Here is a 10,226-nt window from a genome sequence, read left to right as displayed (position 1 = left end):
CTGTTTTACATAAAGGGAAATGGGCCTGGAGAGATTGAATGACTATCTAGATTCCTGGATTCCAACTCAGGTCTGTTTGACCTCGATGCCCACCCTCTTCGCTCTATGGATATTGTCTCTTGGGAATCCTCTACAATTCTTCTTTCTTCTTTTTTTTTTTTTTTTTTGTGGTACCCAAATAAATTTCAGATGGGGTAGGATGGTACAATTCTGAGCTATCTAAAGAATTCCTAACCTCACAGCTGGGGATGGGAAGAGCAGTGGGAGTGGGAGTCTGCATCATGGCTGGGTAGGGTCCTAGTTCTTTTTAGACACTTGAGTAATTTAACCATGAATAACTGGGCACTGGGAACAGGACACTCACTAATAAAAGCATAGCCTGGAGTCATGTTGGGGGGGGGTACAATTCAAGTCACTCAGTGGGTGGATGTATCTGCAAAACAAAAGAAAAGCCCCTTTCCCAGCCCAGGCAGAGAAATCTCCTGTAAAGTTAGAGACAACAGGCTTCTGGGCACGTAGCCAAGGTTCTGGGGATATTTATAACTTGAAGAGGGTGGGAGTCCCTAATAAGCTGCTATATTCTTTTTCCATCACTTCCCTCTCCAAGGCTACAGCGAGCTCAGAGCTCTTCCCCACGCAGAATGCCTGCTTTCCCCAATGTTCGGCTTCCATTGTCTAATTTTCTCATCCTGGCTGGGGAAAGGAAAGGCTGCAAGTCCTTCCGTTCGGAAGAACTCCAGTTGAATGTAGCTTAGCCGCTGCTGGTGTTTCTTGGCTAGCTGCTGTGCTCTCGGGGATCTGCCTATGAGTGTGTGGTTTCCCTAAGCTGCTTGAGAGTCTGTGAGTCTTTGGGATCCGCCTACGATCTCTGGGCTTTGCCTGCAAGTCTACGGGTTTGAGATCTACCTGCGGGTCTGAGATATCCGGGATCTGCCAGTGATTTCTAGAATCCTTCCAAACACTCGAAGTCTCAGAGAACTCTGCGGATTTGGAATCTGTTTGAGGCCTCTCACATCTTGGAGTCGGCGATCTAGTGGATCTTCTGCGGGGCAGGCGGTAAGTCTGTTCTTTCCCAGCTTGGTTTTTCGGTTTCCCACCTTCAGCGGGTCAGGGACTACTAGCATCCTGAGGGCCCGCCCAGCTCAGGCCCTCAGAGGCCCAAGAGCCCATCCGTGCAGGAAACCGTCAGAAATCCTCTTAGTAGACAAGCCCCCAGGGATGATCAGGACGGGTTTTTTCAGCCCTGGGGCTTGACTTGCTCCTTCTTATGCGCCCTATCCTCCACCCTCGCTTTTGATTTCCCTCGGGTTTTCTCTTCTCTGCTGGACGCAGCTCAGCCCGCCCATCAAGCGGCGCCCTCTTAAGAAGGACAAGGTTGGATGCCCGTACAGGGTTAATAGCAACAGGGCCGGGACACCGCCTGGCCGAGCCGCGGACTCAACTAGCCAGCGCACTGGAGGCGCGGGGCCTCCTGGGAGTTGTAGTCTGAGTAGCCGGGTGAGAGTGCCTCCCAGCCGCAGGCACTGCTGGGAGACGTAGTGCGTGGGCGGAGCTCAAAGTTCCAGCGCGGCCGCCGAGTCTCCCCTGGGGAGTGGGCGGCTGCCGCTTTTCTCTCAGGCCCCGGCTGTCAAATTAGGGCTAATCCCAGCAGAACTCAACACAAGCCAGCGCCTATATTAGGCCCGACGTCGAAGTTAAGGCCTGACTCAAGACAAGCATAAGGTCGTGAGGAGATGCAGGGCAATCCCTCTGGCTTAATCGGGCCGTGGTCTCCAAGAGACGAAAGCGGAAGATACTCCTCCCTGGCTAGGAGGACGCCCTTCCTTCTTCACCCTTTTGTTCTTTTCCCTCCTTGGTTTTTGGCCTCTGACTGGCCTTTGTACGCGGGAATGGAACTCCAACTCCCGGCAGGCCGCGGGAGCAGGCGCAGGCGTGATCGAGGTGCTCAGCCACGCTACAAGAGGCGGGCCTAGTGTTCAGCATCTAATTGGCAAAGCGTTTTGCAACCTTCGCTCGCTGATTGGCTGAGATAGCTGCCGGAAAGGGCCAGCCTCGAGATGGGAGAGCGGAGGCGTTCTGTGGGCTGGGCTGAGAGCCTCCTCCCCGAGACAGCATCGACTTGACCCCCGGCCCCGGAGGGCCCGAGCTAGGGGGCTGTCTTAGTAAATTCCGGCAGTGCCTCCACCCTCCGGTGGCGGAGACACAGAGGGCGGGTCGCACTCGAGGGTCAGGAAGGAGAGTGACCCGGCCCGGGTCCCGGGCCCTCCCCACCCGCCTGGCGGCCAGAACTCCAGCCCTGGGGAGTGGGCAGGGCCTATCTTCTGTGCCTCACGCCCTGCTTTTCGCCTCCTTTAGCGCTGTCTGCTAGCTGCTTTTCCTGCTCTCTCTTCTGGGAGGCGAATCCTTGAGCCCGAGATGGCAGCCACCCTGCTCATGGCTGGGTCCCAGGTAAGCCGGGGGTGGCTTCTCGGACCCTGCCTCTGCTTACCCACCTTGTCCCGGCGTTTCTTCGCTGTGCAAATCCCTGTTGGAAATTCCCTGGGATTAGTGATTCGCTCGCTTCGGTATTCTGCCTCGAGAAACCTCAGTACCAGGCCAGTATAGCCACGAACAAGCATTTATTGAACACCTGCTGTATGCCTTTAAATCCTAGGAAGACAAAAGATGGATGGAACGGTCCCTCCCCGCCTGCTCACAATCTGTAGGGAGACAGACGCATTCGTTGAACTGTGATACAACGTGATAACAGCTTTATTTGTCGTAGAAACAAAGTGCTGTGGTGTGGGAACCAAGAAGTTGGGGTGATTAATTCTAAGGAGCCTAAGGGAGGAGTGGAGCGGAGCAGGGGGCCAGGGGACACTGAAGAACTGTCTGTACTGGAACAGGGCCTTAAAGAATTGTAAATTTTCACTAGTCTGAGACATACTACAGGGATAGAGGAACAGCGAGTAAAAGGGATGTAGGGATGTAGGTGCTACGTGTGTTCTGAGAAAAGTACCGCTAGAAGATAAAGTTCTGGAGTGGACAGGACTATCTGGCCATGGGACCAGAGCAGTCAGCTGGTAAATGGATCCCTTCTCTCCCACATCTCTTTTTTTGGTCTGTTTATTTCTTCTTTGGACTCTTCAGATCAGACTTGATACCTTTTGCCTTCGCAACAGTTCTAGCCATGTCTCTAATTTCAAAAGGAGGAATTAGTATTAACCTTCTGGATACCCAGTAATGAGGAAGCATTGTGTGATTTCAGGCACCTGTGACATTTGAAGATATGGCCATGTACCTCACTCGGGAAGAATGGAGACCTCTGGATCCTACACAGAGGGACCTTTACAGGGATGTCATGCAGGAGAATTACGGAAACGTTGTCTCACTAGGTAAGTAAGGATTCTCTGCCTTTCTTCGCTCCCACGTTTTTGAGACTCAAAAATGGCTTAGCCCTTTCAACACAACCAAGTTGTGTGATTTTTAAAGCATTGAATCAGATATTGGTTTGAGTTGAGTCCTCAGGCAGATCTTGGAGTGTGGGAACATCAAGGTCATATTGTCTAAAAGGAAAGACCGTTTCTGCCCATTTTAGAAACATTCAGATTTCTTGTGCCCTGAGTCATCTACCATTCTCCAGCCTGTTTGTACAGATCACTGACCAAACAGGTCTGACATAATGGTGCTTGCCAGGATATAAATGCCCATGTAAATGGTCGTTTTACTAGAAGATGAGGAGGGTTCTGACTCAGGTTCATGGGAGGGCAAAAGCCACATTTTTGTGTTTGTTTTGTCTTCAGAGCCTTAGCTTTGCCAGAGCTCCTTTATTTATCTGGAGCAGGTACCTGTCTAGAGATGTTTCAGAGTTGATTGTAAATTTTGAGTGTGTCAAATGTTGTTCCAGAAAAATCCTGAACTCAACGAGATCACAAATTCTATTAGGAAGAGAAGTAATTGTTTTGATGGTTTGTAAACCTGTCTTCTCTTAGCTATCCTTTGGTCTGGGCGTAACTAGAATAAACAGTATATTCTTGAGCTGAACAGTCTTTTGACTCACTTTGCCTCCTAGTAAGACTTGATAGAACTTAGCAATCATATATGGTTCACTAGGTCATCTGCCCTTCATTAGGACTAATTCTTATTTTGAAATCTTTATTTCTATAGCCTTTTCCAGGACAAAAGGCAAATAGGAGGGGTTTCCTTTTTACCTTGGGCTCTCCCTGATGTTCTAAGATTCTTGGATCTTTCCTTTAGAAAAGCAACTAAAATTTATTTACCTAGATGTAGTGCAGTCTCTCATCCAAATGTTCACCCCAATCCAACAAAAGCAAGCAGTGAGAGTCTTAAAGAAATGTGAATCTGTATGGCTCTGCCAGCCCAAGGAGTACTTGTTAGAAGGACGGAAGCATGGAAGGACACACACACACATACACACACACACACACACACACACAGAAAAATAAGTTCTTTTCTCAAATAAGTTTGATACTGGTAAATACCAGTATTATTGGTAAATAATATCTACAGGGCACCTGGGTGGCTCAGTCAGTTGAGCGTCCAACTTCGGCTCAGGTCATGATCTCATGCTTCGCTAGTTTGAGCCCCACATCAGGCTGTCTGCTGACAGCACAGAGTCTGCTTCAGATCCCCTGTCTCCCTCTCTCTGCTCCTTGCCCACTCATGCATGTGCCCTTTTTTTCTCTCTCTCTGAAAAATAAAAAAAAATTAGTAAATAATTAAAATTTACAAGGCTTCTTAACCTCAGTACTCTTCAGAACCTTTAATGTGTTAAATGGCGTGCCTATTTCTAAGAAGAGATGTTGAATGCACCATTTACCAAAGTAGTTTATCCATAGACCCTTTTCTCCCAGCATACATAGTAACCTCTAGGTTGATGAGTGTGCTAAGTAACACAACTTGGAAAAACAGTGTCTGGTAGAAAGTTGCTTATAGATAGTGGTTGTATATTTTTCATTTTCATTTGAAGGCTGTGTTTAGTTAATGTCAGGGATGTTCTGAACCAGGCATCATTTGTGCATTCTCCAACCTTCCCTCCTCTATTCACATTTAAAGGCCGCTTGGGGTGCCTGGGTGGCTCAGTCGGTTGAGCGTCAAACTTTGGCTCAGGTCATGATCTCTTGGTCTGTGAGTTCAAACTCCGTGTTGGGCTCTGTGCTGACAGCTCAGAGCCTGGAGCCGGCTTCGGATTCTGTCTCTCTCTCTCTCTGTGCCCCTCCCCCTCTCATGCTCTGTCTGTCTGTCTGTCTGTCTCTCTCTCTCTCTCTGTCAAAAATAAATAAAAATTAAAAAAAAATTTTTAAAGGCCACTGGAAGGAAGCAAGTAACATTTGGCAGTCACTTTTCCTGTCAACTAAGACTTGATATAGCTAGACAAAAATGTTTTTTCCATCCTAACCCAGTAGATTCAGAGTAAATATCATCTAATGATAATGATGAAGGCTTGGAAAGTTTAAGAACGTACACACAATGCGATCACATGTAAAACATCTAGGTTCTTGGCTTCTAGGCATTCTAGTATACAGTCTTTTATGTTTTCTGTTCTGGTTCTTTGAAAACACCAGGAGCATATACAATTTTCATAAAGAACCATTAACGGTAATGGTTCAGAGCATGAACTGTTATCAGACAAACCTGGATTTGAATCTTAGTCCCACCACTTACTACTCTGTGAACTTTTTGCAAGTCACTTCTCGGGGTCTAGAATTTACTATCCATAGGGTAGAAATCATAATGCCTGACTCTCAGGGTGATGGAAGTAATTTGGGGAAAGAACTTGGCACAATGCCTGGTACACAGGAGACAAATTTTGTGTATTTGCCGGGATTATTATTATTATTATTTACCCTTTATTACAGATTTTGAGATCAGGAGTGAGAATGAAGTGAATCCAAAGCAAGAGATTAGTGAAGATGTGGAATTTGGCACTGCATCTGAAAGACCTGTGGGGAACGCTGAGGAAAATCCTGAAAATGAAGAAGCCTTTGAAAGCAGGGAGAGACCCGAAAGACAGTGGGGAGATTTAACAGCAGAAGAGTGGGTAAGCTATCCTCTTCAACAAGTCACTGACCTGCTCGTTCACAAAGAAGTCCACACGGGCATCCGGTATCATATATGTTCTCATTGTGGAAAGGCCTTCAGTCAGATCTCAGACCTTAATCGACATCAGAAAACCCACACTGGAGACAGACCCTATAAGTGCTACGAATGTGGAAAGGGCTTCAGTCGGAGCTCACACCTTATTCAGCATCAAAGAACACACACCGGGGAAAGGCCTTATGACTGTAATGAGTGTGGGAAAAGTTTTGGAAGAAGCTCTCACCTCATTCAGCACCAGACAATCCACACTGGAGAAAAACCCCACAAATGTAACGAGTGTGGGAAAAGTTTCTGCCGGCTGTCTCACCTCATCCAGCACCAAAGGACCCATAGTGGGGAAAAGCCCTATGAGTGTGAGGAGTGTGGGAAAAGCTTCAGCCGGAGCTCTCACCTAGCTCAGCACCAGAGGACCCACACAGGTGAGAAGCCTTACGAGTGTAATGAATGTGGGCGAGGCTTCAGTGAGAGATCTGATCTCATCAAACACTATCGGGTGCACACGGGGGAGAGGCCCTACAAGTGTGATGAGTGTGGGAAGAATTTCAGTCAGAACTCCGACCTGGTGCGCCATCGCAGAGCCCACACGGGAGAAAAGCCGTACCACTGTAACGAATGCGGGGAGAATTTCAGCCGCATCTCGCACTTGGTTCAGCACCAGAGAACGCACACAGGGGAAAAGCCGTACGAATGTAACGCTTGTGGGAAAAGCTTCAGCCGGAGCTCTCATCTCATCACACACCAGAAAATTCACACCGGAGAGAAGCCCTACGAGTGCAATGAGTGTTGGCGAAGCTTCGGAGAAAGGTCAGATCTCATTAAACACCAGAGAACCCACACCGGAGAGAAGCCCTATGAGTGTGTACAGTGTGGAAAAGGTTTCACCCAGAGCTCCAACCTCATCACCCATCAAAGAGTTCACACGGGAGAGAAGCCTTACGAATGTACTGAGTGCGAGAAGAGTTTCAGCCGGAGCTCGGCACTTATTAAACATAAGAGGGTACATACGGACTAAGTCCTGTAATTATAAGAAATGATTCACTTGAAGGTACAATTTGATTTGATAGCAAAGAGCTCTCTCAAGACGGAGCTGCTTTTACCGTAGTGAAGTTCCTTGCCGGCCATCGTTTGAAACATCAAAGAAGATAAGCCATTTGAAATTCTGACCCACAACTTTGGGAACGTTCCCCCCTTCTCCCAAGGAGTGATTTTTTTTTTTATTCACTGAATATTAATGAAGTACTTCATCAGAATCCGCTCCACAAGTAACTGGGAATCTGAAGACCAGGGGATGCATGCTGGTAAATCCTCAGGATTGGAAATGGAGTAAATCTTTAAAAGTTATCTCTCTCATCCGTGGCCCAAAGAACTATGCTAGGGGAAATGTTGGACTGTAATAGGGTGGTCACAGCTGCTTCGGAAAAAGACAACCAGAGACTGCCTGAATTGCCACACCTGTTCACTCTCCATAATTGTTGGGCACGCACATCTTCCCCTTTGAAAGGCGTTTTCCTTGAGTTGCGTATGCATTTGTATCTTTCCATCTTCCTGAGAGCAGGATTCTGCACGATGAAGGCAATGATCATACCTGTTTCCCTCATTGTTCCTAATTACCTTTATTCAAGCTTGCATCTTTGCAAAAGCTAACTACAGATGCAGATTAAAAGGAAACATGAGACACAGGTTTGGGGACCAAGGACTCATCAATGGTGGTGACTTTAGCAAGAGCTGGTTACTGTTGTTATTGCCACTAATCAAAATGTATTCCTTTTCTTTGGGGGATCACTGTAGGGGACAATGTAGGGAGGGTATCTTCAAGGAAAGATAGGACCATACTGGTGGTGGAGTATAAGGAGCAAGTGGAATTGGCCACTCCCGGGAAGGAAACACAGAGTTCCTCCCCGAGGACCACCACCATTCCTTTCTGTGTTCTTCCCCTTCTGCCTTGAGAGATCAATTCTACTGCTAACTCTAGGATTTGATAAGGGCCACATCCCAGTGTTTCTCTTGGCTTGCATAAGGGCATGTGTATGTACAGTAAAACGTGTATTCCTGTAATTTTTCCAGTAGCGGAAACTGAATTCACACAGAATTAGCATGTTCCTGGGTGGTGTTGATCATGTGACAGAACTACAGACAACTCCAGTGTGAGAAATGTCCTTTCATTTTCTTTTTTTTTTTTTATAAAGGAAAAATGTTAAACACTAGTGCTCTAGTGTGCACGCTCCTTTAAGATCTGTCTTTGTACAGAACTAAGCACTTGTTTATGTGTATCAGTCAATTGTGGGAGATAATAACTGGACAGATAGGTTGAGTGTCCTGTTCTCAGACTGAATACTCTTCTCTTTGGCCTACTCACAAGGAATGAATAAACCCAGATAGGAATGTGTTTCTATCCTGTCAGTCTACAGATACATGTGGTTAAGATGAAAGTTGACCCAAATTAAACCTGTTAGCGTCAGTTCTCCTAATCTCAGCCCACATAGGAGTTAAGAAATACCCCAGGCATTGGTGCTTATCCAGGCATTTGGGGGTGGAAGTGTGAGGGGGAGTGGACTAAGGAATAGATCTTTTTCGAGAGTGCCCCAAGCTATTTCTACTGTGCTTTATTGTGAATGCTGTAACATTTGAAAAATATTTCGCCATAGCTCTTTGGGACTTGGTGTGTTAAAGGAGCCAGTGGTCTCTCTCGGGTAGTATACTACGTCGAGTCATTAGGAGCCACAACTGTGTGGGACTGCATCCTTTGCAGGGACACAACCTTGAAAGGAACAAAATGAAACACCACTCCATCAAGGAGGTTTCTTCATGTTGCCACTCCTGTTTAAATACAAACTCAACTCGGGCAGGGAGCATGTTTTGTGTCCTGTACAAAATCTAGCCGATCGTGGGTACCCATATTTTAATTGTTGAATGACTCACATGTTCTTGATGACTGAACTCGAATATGTCCTTTCCTGTATCAGTGTTGCTAATGGTTTTAACAAATATCAGAGTTCTCCTGTTGTTTCTGTGAGGCACTCTGGGCATCAGCTTTGGAGTGGCCACAGAAGACAGCATCCTCATGACCCAAGGGTATTTCACTCCCTCTTTCTTCCCTACTCTCCTGCCCCATCCCAACCTGTTCCTGCTGCTGCTTTTGGCTTCTTAGAGGTGAGTGGCTCAAGAAGAGGCTTCTTGGTGGCCCAGCCGTCTCTCCATACATGTACACTCCAGCTGGGAAGTTCAAAGGGCAAGGGCCAGACCAGCTGTCTCCTGTCTTTCTGCCAACCGCTGCCCATTTGCCGTGTTGAACTTTTGTGTAGAGCTTCTGCATCAGACTCTCTTTGCTAATGCTTTCTGCATGTTTCTTGCTCCCAAGTCTCTGGCCGCTTCTGCACATACCCTGAACACTTTGTGCCTGTTTTCTATGGTTGTGGAGAGTGAGTGAACAAGTAAGTATGTAGAGCAGTTTTTCGTAGGGTATTGGTCGCAGTTATGCTAGTGTCTATCTACATCTGTATTCTAACAATATTCTATAATTAAAAGTATACTTTTTAAAAATCAAAAATCTGAGAATTATTTTAGTAACCCAGCACCGATTCATAAACTGGTTTCTCGTCAGATTCACTAAGAGTGGACACAATTGTCCTTACATTGATGCATTTGTACGGATGTTCTGGTAGAAATTTGGGCGCACATTATTTTCACACACTGGTGGGCCCTCTGGATATTGCCATTATTGTAGGAAGATGCAAAAATCTGGAGAGTTTCCTGTGAAGATTGGGTTGGAGGCAAAGCAGCGTGGAAGTATTTGGTATGAGTGTCTCGTTAACTTTGGAGAAGGTGAAACACAAACACATCCAAAAGCAAAAATGAAAGGAGGCCTTGTTGCTTTAAGGAGATATTTTTGGATATCTGTTAAGAACACTAAAACAATTTCTTCTGAACTAGTATTGGAATCCCAGAACAGATCCCTCTTAGAAATAGTCAAAGGCTCTCTATTCATGACACAGTTTGCCTAAGGCAGTGATTATGTATTACTAAGGTGTGGCCACAATTTTCAAATGACTTACAAGTAATTTTCTCTTATGAAACCTTTCTTTAAATGGCGGGCCAGTCTAGGCAGAGGTAGGGAGTCGAAGTGCTTT

General features: G+C 46.4%; 1 protein-coding gene across 3 annotated transcripts; it reads left to right on the top strand.

Annotated features, from left to right (window-relative positions):
• Positions 1-230: 230 nt before the first annotated feature.
• Positions 231-9,646, top strand: ZNF436 (zinc finger protein 436). Of its 3 annotated transcripts, XM_045035280.1 has the most exons (4): positions 231-1,056; positions 2,356-2,448; positions 3,248-3,374; positions 5,859-9,646. In XM_045035280.1, the coding sequence occupies exons 2-4, from the start codon at positions 2,416-2,418 to the stop codon at positions 7,109-7,111; spliced, it is 1,413 nt and encodes a 470-aa protein (XP_044891215.1). In that variant the 5' UTR covers positions 231-1,056; positions 2,356-2,415; the 3' UTR covers positions 7,112-9,646. The 3 variants fall into 3 exon arrangements, with proteins under 3 accessions (XP_044891215.1, XP_044891216.1, XP_003989696.1); XM_045035281.1 differs by lacking the exon at positions 2,356-2,448 and having other exon boundaries at positions 233-1,056; XM_003989647.6 differs by lacking the exon at positions 231-1,056 and having other exon boundaries at positions 1,975-2,448.
• Positions 9,647-10,226: the final 580 nt, after the last annotated feature.

Source organism: Felis catus, chromosome C1, assembly GCF_018350175.1.
Source record: "Felis catus isolate Fca126 chromosome C1, F.catus_Fca126_mat1.0, whole genome shotgun sequence".
Classification (NCBI taxonomy): domain Eukaryota; kingdom Metazoa; phylum Chordata; class Mammalia; order Carnivora; family Felidae; genus Felis; species Felis catus.
This window is presented reverse-complemented; position numbering and strand designations above follow the sequence as displayed.